At 34.5% G+C, this 21,597-nt stretch overlaps 1 protein-coding gene across 1 annotated transcript in view; it reads right to left on the bottom strand.

Moving 5' to 3' along the window:
- LOC131067434 (glutamate receptor 3.4) overlaps positions 1–21,080 on the bottom strand; it is a 70,242-nt gene extending 49,162 nt beyond the window's left edge. The window contains exon 1 of the mRNA XM_059211127.1: positions 20,287–21,080. Within this exon, the coding sequence (XP_059067110.1) occupies positions 20,287–20,563 (277 nt within the window). The 5' untranslated portion in view covers positions 20,564–21,080. The remainder of the gene's footprint in view (positions 1–20,286) is intronic.
- Between the last annotated feature and the right edge of the window lie 517 nt (positions 21,081–21,597).

Genomic DNA, 21,597 nt, shown 5'->3' with positions numbered 1-21,597 from the left:
AATATTAAATAGTACAATGTTATCATGTAATAATATATTGATTTAAAATAAGATAAGGTCAAAATACTAATTTTTTTAAAAAAAAATTTATATATCAAAGTGGATAAGAACAAGTGGGTAAGTTTAGTTGAGAGCACGGTTGGACCATGATCTCACTTTTTCCTTTCCTCCCCAAATCACTTATCAAGCAATAAATAAAACAAATAGAAAAAGGAACCCAATTTTAAATTAGTATTAGAGCTTTGCAAAAGTGACCATTAAAGTTCCCTTACAAAACCTAAGCACCCTCTCAAACATCTATAAAGGGTAGAAAGAATGTGAAAGAATTAATGCATAGGCATGCCTAAGTGTGCTAATTCTAGACCGAAAGAGAAGAGAGAAGAAACAAGTATTTGCAGGGAAGAAGAGTGGCATAGGGCACCATCATTCTTCCCTTCTCTCTTCTCTTTTCTTCTTCTTCTTCTTCTCTTTTTTTTTTTCCCTACTAGCCTTTAATTCCACACAAGAATTATAAATCTAGTTAGTTCAAAGTATATATTTTTTAATACATAGTGAGGAAAGAAAAGGAAAGTTGCAAGTACATATGGAAAGTGCTTATCATATGTACATCAAAATACCTAGGTTTTATTAGATTAGGAGTTTAGCTCCACATGTTTGATATTAAAACTCTAGGTTATGTTAATAATGAAAACATATAGAATGATGATGTAAGTGAACAATAGTAATGATATGATTGTAGGTTGTGTTTTTTTCTTGTATGCATAGCTTTAGTTTGAAACTTTTTGAAGGAAATGTGATTTTCTTCCACATTTAACGTGTGGGGGGCCAAAGTAGAGTTTATATAGAAAAAAAAAAAAGAGACTAGTGTAAAGAGAGTTATGAACTCTCAATGCCCTCTCATGACACCCTACTTGTGGGCCAATGACTTGTAATATGTTTGTAGTCTAATTTGATGTAGAACAATACTTAAGATCAATGATGTCGTGTTGAATAAACTCTCAAATGTAGTGCATATGTATCTCAATGTGTTTCATCCTTTGGTGATGAATTAGATTTATTGAGATCTATATAACACTTTGATTATCACAAAAAATGATTGTAGGCTTTTTGATTGGAATACCAAACTCAATGAGAATATTTTGAAGCCAGATAGCCTCAATGGTGACATTATATGCCCCTCGATACTCAACCTCTACCAATGAAAGAACGATTGCAAACTGCTTCTTGCTCGACAAACAAACTAGACCAGAACCAAGTGAGAAGCAATATCCTGAAGTAGATTTGTGATCTTGAGAATCCCCTACCCAATCTAAGTTTGTATAATTCACCAAGTTAATATCCATGCAAATTGCATATTGAATTCCATAACTGTGAGTACACTGAATGTACTAGAGGATCCTCTTAGCTACTTTCAAATGCAACTCATGTGGCTCCTACATGAATCAAGAGACCATGCCCACAACATATGAAATGTTGGGTCTTGTATGAGTAAAGTAGATGAGACTCCCAACAAGTTGTTGATATAAAGTGCCATCAACCAAGGGCGAAGAGCACATACCCTCAAGTTTCTCAGCCAAAATATGACCCCGTGCAAGGGAACCAAAAACTCTGAAGTGCTTAACTATGGGTTTCTAACCAGTCCAAGCTTAAAAAGGAGTTACCTCCTTCACAACTTTGTGAGGAATCTAATTTGAATGTAACAGGCATAGTTAATGGCCTTTGCCCAATATTGAGGTGTTCAAGGCTTGGAGTGAATCATACAATTGGCCATCTCCTTCAAGGATCCGTTCTTGTGTTCTGCAACACTATTATGTTAAGGATTGTATGGGATTGTGTGTTGCATGTTGATTCCTTCAAAAGAACAAAATTGTTCAAACTGATTGTTAATATATTCACCCCAAATATCTGTATGCAAAATATCGATGAACTTCCCAAATTATTTCTCTGCAAAAGCTTTGAAATCTAGAAAATTCTCAAAGACCTCAAACTTCTGTTTGAAAAAGTAAACCCATGTGTATCTAAAAAAACCATCAATAAATGTCATGACATCTCGCCCAACTAAAAGATGGTTGTGGAAATGGTCTTGCCAATTAACTATGTACTAACTCCAATGGTTGTGTAGCTTTCCATGCTTTGCCTTTATCATATTTATCCTTGAGATGCTTCCCAAGAATGCATCCTTGACAAACTCTATTAGAAAATCAAATAGAAGGCAACCTTGTAACCATGTCCCATTGACTAATAGCCTATTTGAATAATAGTAGTTCAAGTGGCCAAACAGCTGATGTCACAAACAACTTGCCTCATTTGTATGAGTGAGTAAGACTATCGAAGGAGAGCCATTAACAAAGTGAGAAAACTTATATATAGTTTAGATTGACGATTTACTTTTCTCATAAAAATTGTAGACCCATTATATATTTCACTAATTACCACTATACCTTGTGTAAACTCAACTCGCTTGCTAGAACTAGTGTGGATGATTTGATAAAGAGATAGGATATTAGTTGATAAAGATGGGACACAAAAGACATCCTCAAATGTTCCTTTGCCCACATCAATAGACCCTCTCTCATGCACTTCAATAGGAGTGCCATCACTAATTAGTATGGTAGGTATATAAAATGCATCTAAAGAGGTGAAATCATCTTCTAAAGTAGACGTGGTATGAAGCACCCAAGTCAGTTATCCAAGAATTTGATTATGAAACAACGACAACTAGGGCCTTACTCTTTCTTTTTTCCTTACTTTTGTCTATGTCCTTAGAAGATCCTTTCGATGAACTCTATTTAGCTAAATCAAGCACCTTGATATTGTTCTTTTCTAGAAGATGTGTAAGGTGATCTATTTGTTTCTTTAAACACTTTTGTTCATAATGTCAAAGCCTCTTATAGTAAGAACACTTGACCTTCTCCTTCTTAGGTTGTTTGCCTTTTGATGAAGAGGTCTCATTATCTGCTTTTATAGTAGCTGATTTCTTATCTTTCTTCTTCTCTATCTGGTTTTTTTGTTTCTTATCTTGCTTGCTAGACCCATTTTATAATTGTGTGCCTTGATTTACAACTAAGGCATGCAATGTAGAGGGTTTGATTGTACCCATTAGAACCAATTTGTTTTACTCCATACTGAGTTCTACAACAAATTTATCTAAAGAAGACAATTTGTATGTGGAGCCTATGGCATACTTTTAGCATAGAATGTAGAAACAAACACTGAATGGTTAGAATCAAGATTAGAAAGAATTCTCAATATCAGTTTCTTATCATCTTTCTTGATTCCACATTGTTCGAATTGCAATCTTACAAATTTGATTCTTGTATAGTGTCAAAATTGATTGGACTCAACCTTATGAGTTTATTCTCTTACTAAGGACATCTTAACTCATCTTGCTTACCAAAGAGGCTTTCCAAGGGGTTCCACACTCCATTTGATGCAGTAGAAGATTCAATGTGAAAAAGAAGGTCAAGGGAGACTGACATACATAGAGTACCAAAAGTTTCATTGCATCTGTTAATTTGTTTTATCTTTTTTTGCATCATCTTGAGGTTTAGTTTTAAGTCCCATTGTAACATGATGATATTGATGTCTTTTTAGATATATTACAATCTTGGATTTCTATTCAAAATATTTATATTGTGTTACAACAAGAATTGTAGATGCATTCATGATAGTAGAAAAGACGATTGAAAACAATGGGGAAAAGTGCAAGAAAGAAGACACGTGAGACTTAACCCCCGCCCCCCCATCTCCCTTTCCACTAGTCTCAAAAAATAACCACCCTCCTCTCCTCGCCCCCCCCACCCCTACCTTCTCCCCCAATTTTTTTTTACAAGGTTGGCATTTTATAATTAGTGCATTTACATGACCTTTTATCAAATTCCAATGCTTTCTAGGCCTCAAATGACCAAAATTCAAACTTTTGATACAAATAAATATGATTAAAAATATTTTTAAAATGTCTTACAATTGTGTAATACTCTTTAATACCTTTCCAATGCCTATTCATTTTTAAAAAATGGAGTTTAGAGGCAAAAGATATGGTTTGTTGAAGACAAAAAGTGAAGCAACTTCAACCTGCAATATCTAATAGAAAATGACAGAAATTTTTAATAATATTTGTGTGGATGGAAAGTGCTAATTTCTATCTTTCCGTCAAGTACTTGTTTGCAAAAATATAACACATGAGGAAAAAGTTATGCATTTTTTAAAAAAATGTTACTAAATCTCCTATAAAAAATGACTCATGTCTAATTCTAACTAAATTTCTACACAATGTGTTGCTTGCATGCAAAAACCATCAAGATTTTTAACCCCAGGAACAAGACCCAAAAATTGTTTTTCCTGCAAATGAGCAAAAACTAGAATTCTAATGCAAAAATAAAAACAACTCTAGCAAAAACTTATAATTTAAAAGAATATTGTATGTCCCTTTTCTCTAAAATTTGAAATTCACAACTAGTACTAAGAAGAGTTGGCTTCAAAAATCTTGGAGGACATCTTATAAAGCACATCCCACATTTGCAAGATTTCTAATTGTTGGCATAGGTCTAAATCCTATATTGTAGATCTAAACATCAACAAGTCTCTATGTCCCACCATCCACTATCACATATCCTCGACCAACTAAATCACTTTGGGCTCTTATGTCTTGAAATATCAACTTCCATTTCATCCTACTCATCCCTACATCTTCCAATCCTATTTCCATATCACCCATCATAAGCATTGTGCTCCTACAATCCCCAATTAGGGTCCACAAAGGAAAACATTCATCTACCTCATCCAACATCCCACCTCCATCACTCCATTCATATTCTCTCAACATCACCCATCTTCTTACACCCATATCGTTGTTATTCAAATAACTTTGAATGTCAAATAAACAATGTATAAATCCAAACATCCACAAAAATATAAGCATTGTCATGTGCCTCAAAATGACATGTTGCAATAAAAGAAAATTTGATTCTAAATACACATAAATACCTAATGCCACAAAGTCCCCCAATAAAAAATAAAAATATGTGGATTTGAAAGGAACAAGTTGTAATTTGTATCAAAAAAATCCAAAATAGCATCCAAAGTTTCTAATCCAAGAGCTAAGAATTATCATTCTTCCTATCTTAAGTCCATTTTTGCTCCTTACGTCCCAAAATTAACCATCATATGCAAACCATCCTCCCCAAATTCTACATCCACTTCTAATCCATTCCTTCAACACCTATCATGGTGGCGCTAATATTCTTGACAACACTCTCCCATACCACTAGCATCTCATCCTTCTATCTATACACTTTCCAATACCTCATTCCTTATCCCACCTATATCCCCCAAATCCCTTTAATCCATGTAAGGAAGCTAAGATAACAAAAAAAATTCCTACACTCATTTTGAGAAAAGGGTTATGCAAAAGTTTTCAAATCTTTACAACAGTTACAAAAACTAAAGATAAATAAACATAATTACCATTCCTACCACACCATAGTTATTCACATGGGAAAAACCCTTTCAGGAGAAAAACTCCACACTCCAAAAGCCACACAATGTATTATTAAAAAATCAACAAGATTACAAATATACTTGCAGAGCAAGATTTCACTGAAGTATCACCAACGAAATATCTAAAGGCAATTCAACATCTACAAGAATTTCAAACACAACCTCCATCTCAATCGCCTAATATATAGAAGATACAATGCATAAAAACATCAAGCGATATTAACAAAATCATGAGCTAAAACAACCCAAAAAATGACACCCAATGTATCTTCAACCAAAGATACCATATAATTTGTCAAAACACACACAAACACATGTAACTCCCCCTTATAACTCTTTTATCTTTCCAACACATTTTTCATACTTTTTCAATTCGAGAGACCCAACTTCTAGAGGCTATAACTTTTGATACAAGATTGGTGAATTGTTTGAACCATTGGAAAGCTTATGAAGTTCCCTAAGTGCTTCAAACTTGACTTTGAAACTTTTAAAAATAAAAAAATAATGTCTTAAAATATAGACACGATATTGGGTTGAAACTTTCAAAACATGTTTATTTGGTAATTTTGTAGCTTTGGAAAAAATTCAGACTTACCTGTCCTCAAATGTAAACTTAGTATAAATAGAAACCTTTTGTAATTATAAAGTTAAGACACCTTTTTCTTAAAAATCCATTCATTTGCATAATCCACCCATTCTAACAATGTTCTACCAAAATCCAATAGTCAATTAAAAATGTGCTCCTATCATCTTAACATAGAAATAAATGTATGAGGAGTCCATCTTCCTTCCTACTCCTTCGTCAACATATCCATCCATCTAATCTTTCATCTCTCCTCCTCATCCACCCAATCCTTCAATTATCCCACCCAACATAAAAATAATTCCCCGATACCATAGGAAGTTGAACCTCTAGAATCTAGGTCATGAGAATCTAAAATGTTGAACTGCCAAAAAATGCTACAAAACACATAGGACCAAGACGTCACGCCCTAGTCCTAGACCAAGATTCCACACCCTAGTCCCAAAAAACTAAGATCTATCTTTGAGATTGAGTCTGCAAATGTGTGTTTCGTCGGTCCCGAAATTCGTGTGTTCACCGGATTCTTGTACCTGCACGTGCAACTTGAAAAATGGTATCTAGGTAGCTATGTAGGGCTTTGCCTTAGTCAAACCCCTTGTTTTCATGATTTCCACCTACACAAATAGCTGACAATGTACTAAAAATATGTGTGCTAGAACCTTGTGTGTATGCAAGATCCTAAATGAGCAAGAAAGTAGATCTAGAGTTATACCCTATACTTTGGAGAAAAAACCCTAATTGATTGTAAATGTAAATGAAAATGCTTCAAATCACAAATGCAATAATGGATCTAAAGCATGAATGTAAATATGAAAATGAATCTTATGAAGCTCATACAAAGACACGAAAATAACATGAAATCATACCAAACCCTAAGGGAGAGGTACAAGCCAATCAATAGTCGGTGATCTCCTATTATTCTCCAATGTCTTCAAAGATCCTAATTGATGTTGAAGATGATTGATGAAGGCTTGATAAATGATTAAAGAATGCTTGATTTTCTAATTGTATACTCCACATAACCTACACTTTGACTTCATAAGAGGCTCCTTCAATTGCTTGTAGATCCAGATCCTTCAAATGAGGAAAGGAAAGGCTATATGTATGAAACCCTAACTTTTCTTTTGATCATAGGCCAACCTAGAAATGATATTTTTTTCTCAATTTCCTAGATTCAAGCATTAAAATACTGCCAAAACACGCTCCCAAAATTCAGGGAGAAAAAGTCGGGACCAAGAGGCTGCCTCTTGGTCCAACCAACTTTTTTCCAAATTTTCGGGGAAGTGTTAGATACTTGGTTAACCCCAAAGACACTGAGAGGGGGGGTGAATCAGTGTCTGGCCAGTAGATGAAAGATTTAAATTTATTTGCAACTTTATAACTAAAATTAATATACCAATAAACAAATAATAATGCAGTAAATAGAAACAAAAGAATCAGCACCAATGCACACCATAACACGGATATTTTGGCGAGGAAACCCGGTAAGGGAAAAACCTCGGTGGGATTTGTGACCCACAATATTTACTCACAGGCCAATATGAATAAATATTACTTAGTACAATAGGGGCCTACACATGCAGGAAGGCCAACTGCCTAGAGCTCACTTCTCAACAACAAAAATGGAGTCCCATTGACTACAATTGGATGGTTAAATCCAATAACAATGTACTGCTTCAAAATAGCATCTGCAATGCTGGATTCAGTACCGGTTTAAGCACTATCTGATAACTCTGCCAAAAACCTTGCCGGTAAATGATTTTGCTTTCACAGAATAGTCTTCGCTCTGCTCTGCTCTTATTTGCTCTCAAGATAAACACATCAGAGTGCATAAACAACTAGCCAATATCATAACCTATACCATCTCATATACCGCTTGCATACACATATTTCATTACCTACTTACATTTCAAATGACCTACAAGATCTCATAGATATATGAGTCTTTACAATACATCATGTCGACCACACAAATATAATTTACATTACAAAACAATATTATTGCCAAGTCGGCTTAGATTATCGATATGATCTCTTGTCAGTGTAAATTGGCTGCCGGTGTGAATAAACCTTGTAGTGATTGTCGGTGTCGGTAGGTGAAGTCTGTTGCCGGTATAACCTGTGAAACCCTATTGAACCTAGTTGTCAGCTTGTTGCCAGCAATGACAACATCTACCATTCTCATCTGAGTGTATAATGCCAACAATCTCCCCCTTTGGCATTGATGGCAACACTCATGAGAAATATCCAAAACTGAAGTCCAAAACTGAGAGTGCTCCCCCTTAGCAAATGATCTCCTTTTCTGTTCACATTTCAATGCCTCTGTACATTTTTCTTTTGTACATTTTTCTCAGTATACCACTCCCCCTTTGACATCAATAACAAAGGATGTCAAAAGTATCAAAAATTCAAAAATTTACCTAGATACCTATAGTCGGTTATTTACAATCTGAAAAATATCTGCCAAAACTAGGTTAAGACCCTGCAAAAACTTTGTACTATCTGACATTATTGCCTCTGTCTGCTTGATCATCCCGATGAGATAATGCATTTGTTGCTCCGATGATCTGTCTCCTTGAATAGTTTCCTTGGATAGCTCAATCTAATGTGTAAGTAGTTTGTCCAATCTAGGACCAAGTTTAGTCTTCAACTCGCGGATTTTCATCTTCAATCTTGCCTTCTCTCTTTCTAGATTTTCAATTTTCTCTTCATGAATTGTCATTTCCTGATCCAAAACTGATATTAGTTCCAAAGAACCAATCATGTTATCCACAATGTCATCAATCTCTTTCTTATTTTTCTTTATTTGTTCATCAATATCTTCTGTTAAATTGTGAGGTTTGCAGGCTTCCTAGTACAATTCCTTGTATTCCAAAATAGTGGAATTCAATATTGGTAGCAATGAATCAATTTGTTATGTACAATCCTTTATTGTTTTGTCAAAGAAATCTTCCTTTTCCTTATTAACTCTTTCCTGAATAGTTTCCTCATTTATTTTATCTACTGTTTGAATGTTAGAAGAAATGAATTTGGACAATGTGTCCAATTTACATATCGAACCAACAATGTGATCTACCTTGCACGAGGGCAATCATATGCAAAATTGGTAGAGATTCATCAATAGCCTTAAATGTTGAGGCATTGCATTCAGTTATCTTCTTAATAGAATCCAATAATACATCTGTTACAGTTTTCAATCTAAAATCCATAGTAGAAGTACTAGGAGAAGTGCTAGGTTCTACAATAAATTTCTTCTCTTCTCCAAATACCACTTCCTTATTTTCATCCTTACTCTCACACTTATTCTCTATTGGTTCAGATTTTGTATGTTCTTGTTCTGTCGGTATCTCAATATTCAATTGAGTGTCAACTTTTTTAACATTTACAGATTCAGATTTCTTCTCTTCGGCAATTTATCTATCTAATACAATATTGATGTCCTGAGTGTCAGCATTCATTGTAAATAAAATGTCTGACTCGGGATCAATATCATCTATTTTCACTTCCTCTTACTTCTCTTCAGGCAAATTTTGCATTTCTGTCGGTGCCTCTACTACTGTCGGTGGGGTGTCCTGTGCCGGTAGAGGTAAGTTATCCTTAATTGTGAAATCAGGTACACTGCCAGCCTTACTCTTACCTTTATCCCCTTTCTAATATACCTTAGTGAAGGATTTATCAACTTTCTGTCTATATTTCTCTTCTCTTTTCTCTTTATAAACAAATAATATGTCCCATTTATCAGTTGTTTCATTTGCTATCTCTTTTATTTTGCCGGCCATGAGGCTTACTTGTCGGTGACCGCTCACAAAAACAGTCCTGTTCAGATATCAAATCATCAATTTCTTGTCTAGATTTAATAGGATGAACCGCTAACAATGCCTCAACTTTCAATTTCTTATCTAATTCCATAATAGACATTCTCTTGGCTTCAAGTCTCAAATATAAATCATTTGGAAGAACATCTATAACTTCAATAAGAACCTTCTTATATATATCCAGATACAAAATTATACTCTCTTCAATAGTATCCTTGTCAAAATCAATAAAATAATGATAGAACTTACTAATATTACTAAGATTGCCATCCTGAGTTATTTCATTTACAAGCTCTTCCGGTGAAAGAGTATCAGGTTCCTTTTGTTTCGGTTTCTTCTGAGTAACTTTCTTCTTGGGACCATTGGGCTCTCTCACAACTTGTTATTTCTTTCTAAGAGTCCCGCTTTTCTTTGGAGATGGAGCAGGTGTCAGTGAGGGTTTTCTTTTCTTCCTATCCACCCTTTTGAATTTTGCAGCCTTGTCACTATCAGAATCGGATGAGGTAGCCACAGGAGAAATATGTGCTACCAGTTGCTGTTTTGATTTCCTTTCTTGTGCAACAACACCACTCATCTAATCCAGTTTCAATAAGCCCTTGGTGACATCTTCAACAAACTTCGAAGCATCTTTTAGTATTTTGTCTCTTTTCTTCCTCTGCTTCTGAATTTCAATATCTTTTTCAATAGTTTCAGCATTTCCAAAGATCTTCTCAGTCGGTTCCGGTGGAGCATCTAGGAGTATCTTAGCATCCGATTCCAAGATGTGTGAATCTACTTCATAACCCATCTTGGTTACCCGGACAATTCTAGGTCTAACTGCCTCCATCCATACTTCATCTCTCTTAATTACAAAGCATATATGTTTGTCATATTTGTCAACAATGTTTTGAGGGATTCTTTCCCTTTGTCTCATTTTAGCTTGAAAATCTTTAAAGTACCGTTTTACCCGTTTGTCACCATCTGAGCCCATGCCGGTAATTGCCTCCTTTATCTGTTTTCCAACAGAAATATCATAGGCAAAGTCTTTGTGGCCTATACCAGGAATATCCTTTGAGAAATATAGCATTAAGCATACAAGTAAATTTCCAAATTTGAAAGTTCCCTTTTTGTCACCTTTGATCTTATCCAAATTTTCTAATAGCTCATCTTTCAACCATTCACAAATATCAATTTTAGCATTGTTCATTATCATCTCATAGGCACTATGAATGCATAGACTACAAACAAAATTCAGTCTATTAGTATGTGCAACTTTATATCCAATAACCATGCTTGCATATTTGACATTGTTATCGGTTATATCGCTAACCCTAAGTGATCTGTTATCTATGTGTCGGTTAAGTTCATAACCTCTTTGTTTGGAATTCTTTTTCTTCTCGGGCCTTGTGTCAGTAGAAGGTAAACTAGTAACGGCTCTAATTGCTTCCTTAGTGATTTTGAAAACTGATTCTAGCCATAAAAATCCACCATGAACTTTGCTAAGAACATAACTGACAATCTCATCTGAAAATTCAGGCATGTGAAGGATGTCAACGAACCCTAAATCTTCCACAATCTTGTGTTCTAGTTTGACTACACCTTGTTTGTTTGTGATGACATTTATGAACATGTTCTATATATCCTCGAACCCTAAATCTTCAATGTTACAATGAATGTATGCCCTAGGGTCTTTAGCAAATGAAACTCCCTTCAAATTTTTGAAAATGCACCAATGGAGTCATCCAGCTTAGCTATCTTAGGGATTATCTTAAAGACTGGTCTAGGACGCTTGATATTTTCTACAATAGTAGGGTTTGCAATGAATTCAGGAATGGAAGATGAAGAAGCCATGTCATAAAATAAATACCTTTTAACTGAAAACCTTGGATGCCCTGAAAAACATTGTTGCTTTGCTTCTAGAATGTCGGTGCTCAACTTCTGTGCTCTTCGAATACTTGAATGCTTGGTAAGTCGAAATGAGAAATTATAGTGCTCTATAACCAAAAAGTTAACTTACAACCACAATAAATGCTTCGCCGGTTAAGTGAATACTGAACATAGGTGTCGGTAAAGAAGAATTATGACTTCTTACCACCATCTGAGGGTAAAATGCATGATCTTCAATTAGTTGTCTTACCCCTAAGGATTATTCCTTCGTTAGATGAAGAATCTCCTACCGGTGTAGTATTGCTTTGTTTTGTCGGTGCAGAGACAAATTCGAAATTCCTCTGATCTCTCTTCCTGACCCATTGTTTAGAGAATTCTTGCTTGATTTCATTCACTTTTTCCTTGCCTTTGTCATTAGATCCTTTGTTGTTTGCCGGTACATTCTTGCTTCTCCAAAATCTTGCAATATGCCAAATCTTATTACATGCATAACAAGTTACATTGTCTCTCTGAAAAGTTTTTCCATAACCTTGCCCAGTTTGAGTTCTGCATTGATTAGATAGATGTCCAAATCTACCACAAGCATAGTATTTTACATTCTTTCTGCAATTGTCTGAGTTATGACCATATTTATTGCATTTGGAACATTGACCGATGGATGAGTTTGTATTCTGATTATTCCTAAATCTGCCTTGATTTGCTTTATGACCAAATTTGTTGCAATTAAAACATTTGTCATTGAATTTATAAGCATTAGGTTGTCATACCGGTTTGCTGCGATCATGATTGTTTGCAGTTCCAAAACTTTCTCCATGTTCAAATCCAAGTCCAACTATTTCTCCATCAGGTCTTTAACTCTTCAGCATATCATCAAGCTTGTCTGAGCTCTTCTTGAATTTGTCTTTGTATTCATTTGTAGCGACCAACTCACTTTCCAAAGTGCCAACTTGTCTCATAAGTTCCTCTTTGTCATGTTGCATCTGAATCAACTCTGTTTTAAGCATATCATTATCATAACTAAGCCTTAGAGATTCATCCAATCTTTCATTAAGTCTTCTGACCAAATCTTCCTCATTCTTCTTTCTATCTTCAATATCCTTACATAGTCTCATGGTTAAATCTTGCATCTCATTCTTCATGTTACTGTTCTCTTGTCTCAGTTTCTCTGCAATATCTCTGAGAGTTTCTTTTTCTTCATCATCTTGTTTTTGTAGTTGCTCACGAAGTTATTTTCTCTCATTCTTTGCCATGACCAAGTTTTCTTGAAGTGCTTTGATGAATTCCTGAGCAGATCTGAGTTCTTCTTCTAGTCTGATATTCTTCAATTTTTTTGCATCAAAATCTTCAAGAGCCACTTCCAACTTCTCAAACTTTCCATCAGTACCGGTTTCAGAATCTTCCTCAAGCTGTTAGGCTTCTGCAAATAGAGGACCAAGCTTTGGTGCAATTTGTTAGATACTTGGTTAACCCCAAAGACATTGAGGGGGGGGGGGGGGGGGAGGGGGGTGAATTAGTGTCTGACCGATAGATGAAAGATTTAAACTTATTTGCAACTTTATAACTGAAATTAATATACCACTAAACAAATAATAATGCAGTAAACAGAGACAAAAGAATCAACATCAATGCACACCATAACATATATATTTTGGCCAAGAAACCCGGTAAGGGAAAAACCTTAGTGGGATTTGTGACCCACAATATTTACTCACTAGCCAATATGAATAAATATTACTCAGTAAATAGGGGCCTGCACATGCAGGAAGGCCAACTGCCTAGAGCTCACTGCCCAACAACAAAAATGGAGTCCCATTGACTACAATTGGATGGTTAAATCCAATAACAATGTACTGCTTCAAAATAGCATCTGCAATGCTGGATTGAGTACCGATTTAAGCTTTGCCTGATTCTACTTTCATAGAATAGTCTTCACTCTGCTTTGCTCTTATTCGCTCTCAAGATAAACACATCAAAGTGCATAAACAACTAGCCAGTATCATAACCTATAACATCTCATATACCGCTTGCATACACATATTTCATTACCTACTTACATTTCAAATGACCTACAAGATCTCATAGATATATGAGTCTTTACAATACATCATGTCGACCACACAAATATAATTTACATTACTGTTATCTTGTCATTCGTCCCTCATAACAAGAGTGAGTCGCCTTGCAAAATTTTTAGTTGAGTCTTTGTCTTGTTAAAAATGTGTTGGTTCAATCCTTAATCCGCTTGTAAATCATTTCTAAATCCTTAGCATTATGTTTCAATAGTTGTTTGAACCTCATGAACCCCTTGAACCATCTTGAACAGAGTTCGTAGTGTTCATTTAGGTACCACAGGTTCTAAGTGGTGTCTAAGACATTTTCGAGCTAACGTTCACTTAAGTGTTTTGCAGCAACTCTATTTCACGGTCGCAAGTGATATTTCATATATTCTTTCTCCAAACTGTGAACCGTTTGAACCTAGTTCAAACAGTTCAGTGATATTCAAACTGTTCGATGAAGTTCAAGGTTCAAGCTCTGTAGGTCTGATTTTATGACAGTCATATAGACCCACACACAGTAGCTAATATCTTTTTACTTAGATATTATTTTTAAAATTGCTCTGGTCATAATGTAGAAGAATAGGTTGCAGCCAACATATCCAAAATTGAGAAAGATCCAACGGTGTGAAAACAAAAGTTATGGCCCCCACACCGAGACATATTTTGACTCACAAATATTTTCAGTTCGCCCAACATAATGAATATTTTTTATTTTGAGTTAAAATATTCAAGTGCCACCTATCCAAATATTATCATAAACTTTAGAGAATTATATTTCTAATGTTTATAATTATTTGATGTTATAAAAAAAAGAGTAATGGGGAAAGTGAAAAGCGTAAGTGAAAAGGTTTTTCAAGATTTGTTTATAAAACCGAATAATGATCTCATGTAGCTATTTATTGTGAAAGGATTGAAAGAGCAAGGGTTCTTCTTCTTTTTCTCTTCTTCCAGCAACCTGTGGGTGGGGGAGAGTAGATTTTTATTTGTAAGGGAGGAGTTGAAGCTTTTCTAAGCAATGCTTTGTACAAAAAATATCAATCTTTGAGTTGATTTCCAGACATGAATAGAATGCAGATGATATCTTCAATCTTTGTGTTGCTGATATTCTTCTCATGGCTATAGCTGGACTTTGATCCTTTGTAGTTGTTTATTAATGTATTTTTTGTTATAATCAATTGTGTATGTGGATTTATTACAAGTCTGTGTGCTTGAAAGTAAGCCATATTGGAGCAACGACTTTCTCTCTTAGTTTTTAGTCCAAATGCTATCCATAAGTGTAGAAAATTAAACTTTGATTTAATGGTCTTCATTTATATCTATTTTGTAAGTCTTTGGCATTCATTTTCATGGCTATGGATGAATGTTATTTTCCTTTATTGCTTTCTGGTTAAAAGCATATCAACAATTTAATTTCTTGTAAATCTTCTAAGAGGGAGTTGTACCTCTCAATTTAGAGGAAGATTATCACTTCAATGATAATCTATCCAACTGTTAGTACTTTTTGTCCTTCATTCTGGGCATTTTGAGTTTATTTGTATAGTTATCTTTGAAGGACAAATCTGTTCACTAACAATTACAAAACAGTATTATTGCCAAGTCGGCTTAGACTATCGGTATGATCTAATGCCGATGTAAACTGGATGCCGGTGTGAATAAACCTTGTAGTGATTGTCGATGCTGGTAGGTGAAGTTTGTTGCCGGTATAACCTATGAAACCCTGTTGAACCATGTTGCCAGCTTGTTGCCAACAATGACAACATCTACCATTCTCATCTGAGTGTATAATGCCAACAGTAAGATATTGTGATTCTAAAGTCAATTCTAGGAGTATGTGAAAATTCAAGGTGTCTAGATATGTGAAATCAGGCCTTGAAGGTCAAAATAGGACATAATTAGGGCTTTTGATGAAATAATTAATTGGAAAAATAAACTAAAAAGGGGCAAACTTAGGGTTAAGGGCCCAATTTTATGATGTGTATAGTGAAGAAAGAAGACTTTAGATTTAATTATATTAATTAATTAAATGATTAAAGGAAATTTGAAATGCAAGATGCAAACACACTAAGGCAAATGCTAACCTAAGTGTGAAATTGTACCACCCAATTAAGGGTGTACAATTTACGATGCTACAATCTATTACACATAAATCAAATGCATTCAAACTGCAATTATTAGTTTTTGCATAGCAATGTTTTGCACAACTCCAATAATATGCAATGGCAAGGTTTTTCTCCTCTTATCCACCACACACAATACCTTCATTTGGTTACTAATTAATATTCTACTCACCTTCTTCCTCTATTGATGCCTCAAACCCTTTAACTTCCTCCTAGTTGATGTTGCTCCTCCAATTTTGCATACATTTATTATTTTAATCTATTTTTGTCTTGAAATTCTTGTTTATGACTCTTCACCTCCCTATGCTAAGTGCAACTGGAAAGCCACACAACCACTTCTTTTATGCTTGGTTTACAAAAATAATTTACTTACTTTCATTACAAAACTACATAATGAGAAAATAAATATATTTTGTTTTGACCACTGATATTCAAGTGTCGTGATGCCCTTTTCAATTCTTGATTCTTCATCAACCTGAAGCTTTTGGATTTCACATGTCAAGTGCCTTTCTTGTCTATTGAACTTCATCTCTTTGAGGTGTTTATCAAACAATTCATGGGCATTGTCTACATGCTTTCACATTTTTGCAAACATATCTGCCAAGGTAGTTGCAACTTATGACATCTAACAAAATTTATGTATCCTTATGATTTGATGGATGTTCATGCCCTGAACCAAAGTTCTCGCCTTAACACAAACCGACCACCATAGAGTAGAGACCAAATTTAACTTTCTTATCACAACTAACTGGAAAAGAGCTACAAAATCATCACCCTTCCATGATGAATAAAGAGGTGCCCAAACAAACCCAAAACAAGACTTAGAAAACAATTTGACAATTGTTTTTGGTGGTGTTGATTGCTTTGTTGCCCATGTGCTCATCAACCACTATGGAGACTAGATGGGAATTTTACTCATGATTTTAAAGTACTTTTAAAGTGTTCATGAATCACATTTGGTGTGCCTATTAATATCTACACATGCATAAAAGTTGAGTATGAAAAAATAATTATTTTATTGTGAATGGTTGAGAAATTTTTGGGGTGCTTTATTAGATTTTCTATTTTTACAATGGTTTAAAAATAGTTTTAAAGCATTCATGGACCATTTTTTATGTACCTATTACTATCTACAAATGCTTAAGGGTTGAGTAAGTAAACTTTGTTATTGTATTGTGAACAACTTTTTTTTAATGAAATAGTGAAAAAGGTTACTGTTTTGAATTTTCTATCCACAAGAGTCTTCTCAAGTGAAATACCACATAGCATTTTTGTATTCTGTTATTTGTTTTAGATTCTATGTGCATTACTTCTTTTGTAGGGTGAAAGTTCATAATTGTGCCCCTTTTATAAAGGAAATGACCAATATTGTTAAGATTAAGGTGCAATCTACCTTATAAATGCTATGACATGGTTCTAATATCCTTGGAAAGTGTCCTAAGGCACTTAGGATGTATTGGAAAAATATATTTCATAATATTTATTCTCATTATTGTTTGTAATACATTCATAAAGGGTGATGATTCCATTAGCAACAGTAAAGATGGGTCATGAACACAATTATTTAATATTGTTTTCCCCACACGCGGACACCTAGAATAAGATAACTAATGACTTAGGAAGTGGGCAAATGAGTGACCTTTGGACTTCTCCAAGTGGGGGCTTGGAAGAGACAATAAGTGTCTCTTGGTATTTTGTCATTTATTATAGTTAATGTAATGTTTATCTTGCAAGATTTGGTGCACATGTCGAAGAGAAAGTATTGAACTAAAAACCGATGTCCTTTTAACTCCTGTGGAGGTAATCCAAGGGTTGTGGGCATTTGGAATCAAGAACCTTCTTTGTACACATTTATTGGTAGTTTTGGAGCTCTTGTCATTCTATAATTCCATCTCTTTGGATGCAAAAAATACAATGATATGAAGAAAAACTGAATGTAGAGTTAATATGCAGGAACAAGGACAAGTGGGAGGTATAAGGAAGTTGTTTATAGGTTAATAGGTGCTTCTATGATGAAGGCAAAGAGGAGAATGGAAGTGAGTGTATTGTAATCACATTTATTGTTGATAATGCATACTTGGCCTCTCTTCTTGGTAGAGTTTTTTCCTACAAGGGTTTCTCCATGTAAATCTTGTGTTATGTGATCTTATGTTGCTAATTTGTGTCTCATTGCTGCTATCTTATGATCATATTATTCTTTATTCTTTTCTATTATAAGTTCACATAAGATGGGATTATTAATCATGATATGTAGGCTGATTTTTTACATCATTAAGAAGGAGGATCTAAGCATGGTTTTCCGCATTAAGGCAATTTAATTTTTAGATTTGCATCCAAGTTTAGATTTTCATGTTGTAGTTGTCCAAGTGTTATATCTCATCCTTTGATTGGTTTATTGGATAGAGATTGATCTTCACAATCTTTGGTATTGAACTTGTTTATTTCTCAATAAACACAGTAGAGCATGACTTGTTTTTCCTTTAAAATGATATAGTAAATACTTATTAATGTAAATATTTAATGAAATATAATATAATAGAAAATCTAATGTAATATATTTGTTTTAAAATGATATAATATATATTTATTAATGAAAAATGATGAATAATTTTTCTTTCTTATTTGGTAGACTAGGGGAAGGGTACCAATAGTGGACAACTTTTTGTCAACCCAACCCACCGTTACTAGATTGTAAAGGAGCCCAAAAATTGATAACAAAAAATTCATTAATGAATATCACATGTACCAATAGTGGATAATTTTGCACAAATGGGCCAATAGTAGTGCACAAGTGGGCTAATTATAGTAAAAAAAAGGTGATCTACTACTGGGGCATTCGTCCACTAAACAACAAATTTTGAGTTATGTACTATTGGTGCAAAGGTGTTTGTGTATGGGATGACACTTTTAAATGACCACTTTTTTACCTTTTCGCATAGAACGATTTCCACACCGTGCATCGTTACTACCCAAAAGCTAGATCCTTAGTTATAAGCAGTTAAGTCGTATGCGGAGACAACCAAAAAAAAATTCAAAATCCGATGTATGGATTGAGAGTTCTTGGTGCGCGAAGTTAGCTATGTCCACTACTGGTACACTTCCTCTAACATGTTTGGATGGAGAGCTCCTAAGCGAATCTATTAAAGGAAAGAATCCAATAAATGAGCATGTACCAATAGCTGTTATAGTAATTAAAAAATAATATATCAGTAAAAACTAATAAGGAACAAATACATATGCACATATACATGTGTAACCATATCCTTGACAAATAAGATCAATGAAACATCCAATCAAATGGTGAGACATAAGACAATCCATAATGCATGCCTTGGTGTACATGTTTTGGTTTAACTTTTTTTGTAATGCTTTTGGACAACACATTAAAGATATAATTGTTTATGCTACATCATTGATATCCAAAACACCAAACACTAGTTTTTGATTAAGTTACATCATTGATATCCAAAACCCCAAACAATAGTTTTGAACTCTTAACTCAAATATAAAGATATGTTCAAATTTTGTGAGAATCAGAAGTATCATTTATGAACTTTCTATACACAAAGTTAGGATGTGCAGATACTAGATCCTCTCCCTATATCAAACTCCCTTTGAAATTCTAATTTCTGATAACCCTAGAAGACTTGAGATCATGGTGGTCCAGCTGAAACTGACTTCTGAATATATCTTCGTGTCTTGTTTATGGAAAACTTTATGGTCTATTTTTAGCCGATTGGCTCTTTCCTAACATCATTTTCAAAATCTATATCTGCCAATGAAAAAGCTTCTAAAGCTAGATGTTACATATGTTTTGTCCCATAATGCTGTCAATCAAAAATAAAAGCAGCATTGGCAAATTATCTATTTTTTCTCAGATTTTAAAGTATTTATATTTTATATTTATAAAATGGAAAGATATGCTAACTGTTCTATACTAATAAAAAGTTTCTAGGTTCTTGTTTCTCTGCAGGGAGGAATGTGAGATCTAAATTTTATGCTAAAGTGTCTGTGGCACATTTGTCTTCCACTGTTTCATTTACACTTCCTTCTCTTGTTTTTATCTTTTGCAATTGGGTAAGTGGAGAGAGGAGAGTAGTTTTGAGATGATAATCATTTTTCTTTGCTTTCACAGAGTAAGTGAGAGACTGGTAATATTCAGGAGTAGTAATTACAGCTCTTTTTGAAGCAATAATTATAACATTTCATATCGGCAAAGAGTTTAGCTTACAAAAATTTAGAAAAATATCTTTGAACCCCACATTCCTTTAAACAAAAAGAAACAACTTTAGACCAAGTTTGTAAATATAAAATTCTAAAATGAACTAAGCTAGAGATACTTAACATACCTGCTGAAGTGCCAATGAAAGCACTACAATTGGAGTCCATCATGGTGATCACAAGCTGCGTTCCACTAAGCAGGGTTTTGTCATTTTTAACATCTTCCAGTGCCAATTCAATGGCCTTTTTGGCCACTCTCCCAATAGTGGAATTATAGGCCACAAGAGCACCCGCATTCACAGTTGCAGGTCTATCTCCATATTGTCCTAAGCAGAAGCATATCCAATCAGGAAAAATCACAACGGAGGCAAAACCCAATCCCACAAATGCCACCCAATTTATCATTGAGAAAGAACACCAAATCTTATTAATTTCTCTTCGCGCACACACTATTCAGCAGAAAATGAACCAACTGGTTTGGAAAGCAAAATCCAATGCCAAAATCTGGAATTCAATTGAGAATCATTTGATAGGGTTCACTAAAATTAATCGTTTCCTCAGCAACCACACAATAATGAAAGAGCTTCTATTTCAGGATGGAAAACCCAATACCACAAATTGTAACCCAATTGAAAATTATTTGCTAAGCCTCACTAAAATTTATTTATTATTTCCTCCGACACCACACAATCCCTAGCGGATTTATAATGGAGATATTTTTTTAACTTTTTATTGGCGGTGGGGCTTCAGTAATCTCCCGAAATCAAATTACTAGCAGGGACCCATTATGGAGATTTTTTCCTTTCTTTTTGGAACTTGAGGGTGAAGCAAGACTACTGTGAGAATCAAATTCAGTCCATGGAGGAAATTCTCCTATTTGTTAACATTTTTTGTGCTTGACCTATCTCATAAATAAATTCAATAAATGCCTGAATCTCTAAATGGCTAAATGGCTAGTTTGAGGCTGAAATGGTGGCTTACCGGCCTGAAGCATTTTTCTTTTTCTTTTCCTTTTTCTTCCATTCCTTGATAAAAGAAAAATGCCTTGGAATCAGAAGCCCTTTAGCTGCATACAAAAGTGTCACAGAATTGGCATTTTCACCAAAAACCAGAACCAACGAGGAGGAAGAGAATGCACTTACAGCTGGTTTTAAAAAGTTCTGAGTTGTCTGTACTAGGAAAAGGAGAAAGTTCGCTTCGAATAAGAACATCCCATTTCTCTTTCCGTGCCTTCACAAATCTGCAACATTCCAGACATTTTACCTGATAAAATATCAGAGGGCATTTACTTTTTATTAACCAATACTTTGACAAGAGGCGGGGTGATGGGTACATATTCTCTGATTGAGAGGAACCTGTACTGAAAGCAAGAGGTTTATACATTTTCTTTACATTAAATCTTTTACATGATATTTGTGATCTGCAGTAGAATTGTAGAG

Source organism: Cryptomeria japonica, chromosome 9 (assembly GCF_030272615.1).
Source record: "Cryptomeria japonica chromosome 9, Sugi_1.0, whole genome shotgun sequence".
Classification (NCBI taxonomy): domain Eukaryota; kingdom Viridiplantae; phylum Streptophyta; class Pinopsida; order Cupressales; family Cupressaceae; genus Cryptomeria; species Cryptomeria japonica.
This window is presented reverse-complemented; position numbering and strand designations above follow the sequence as displayed.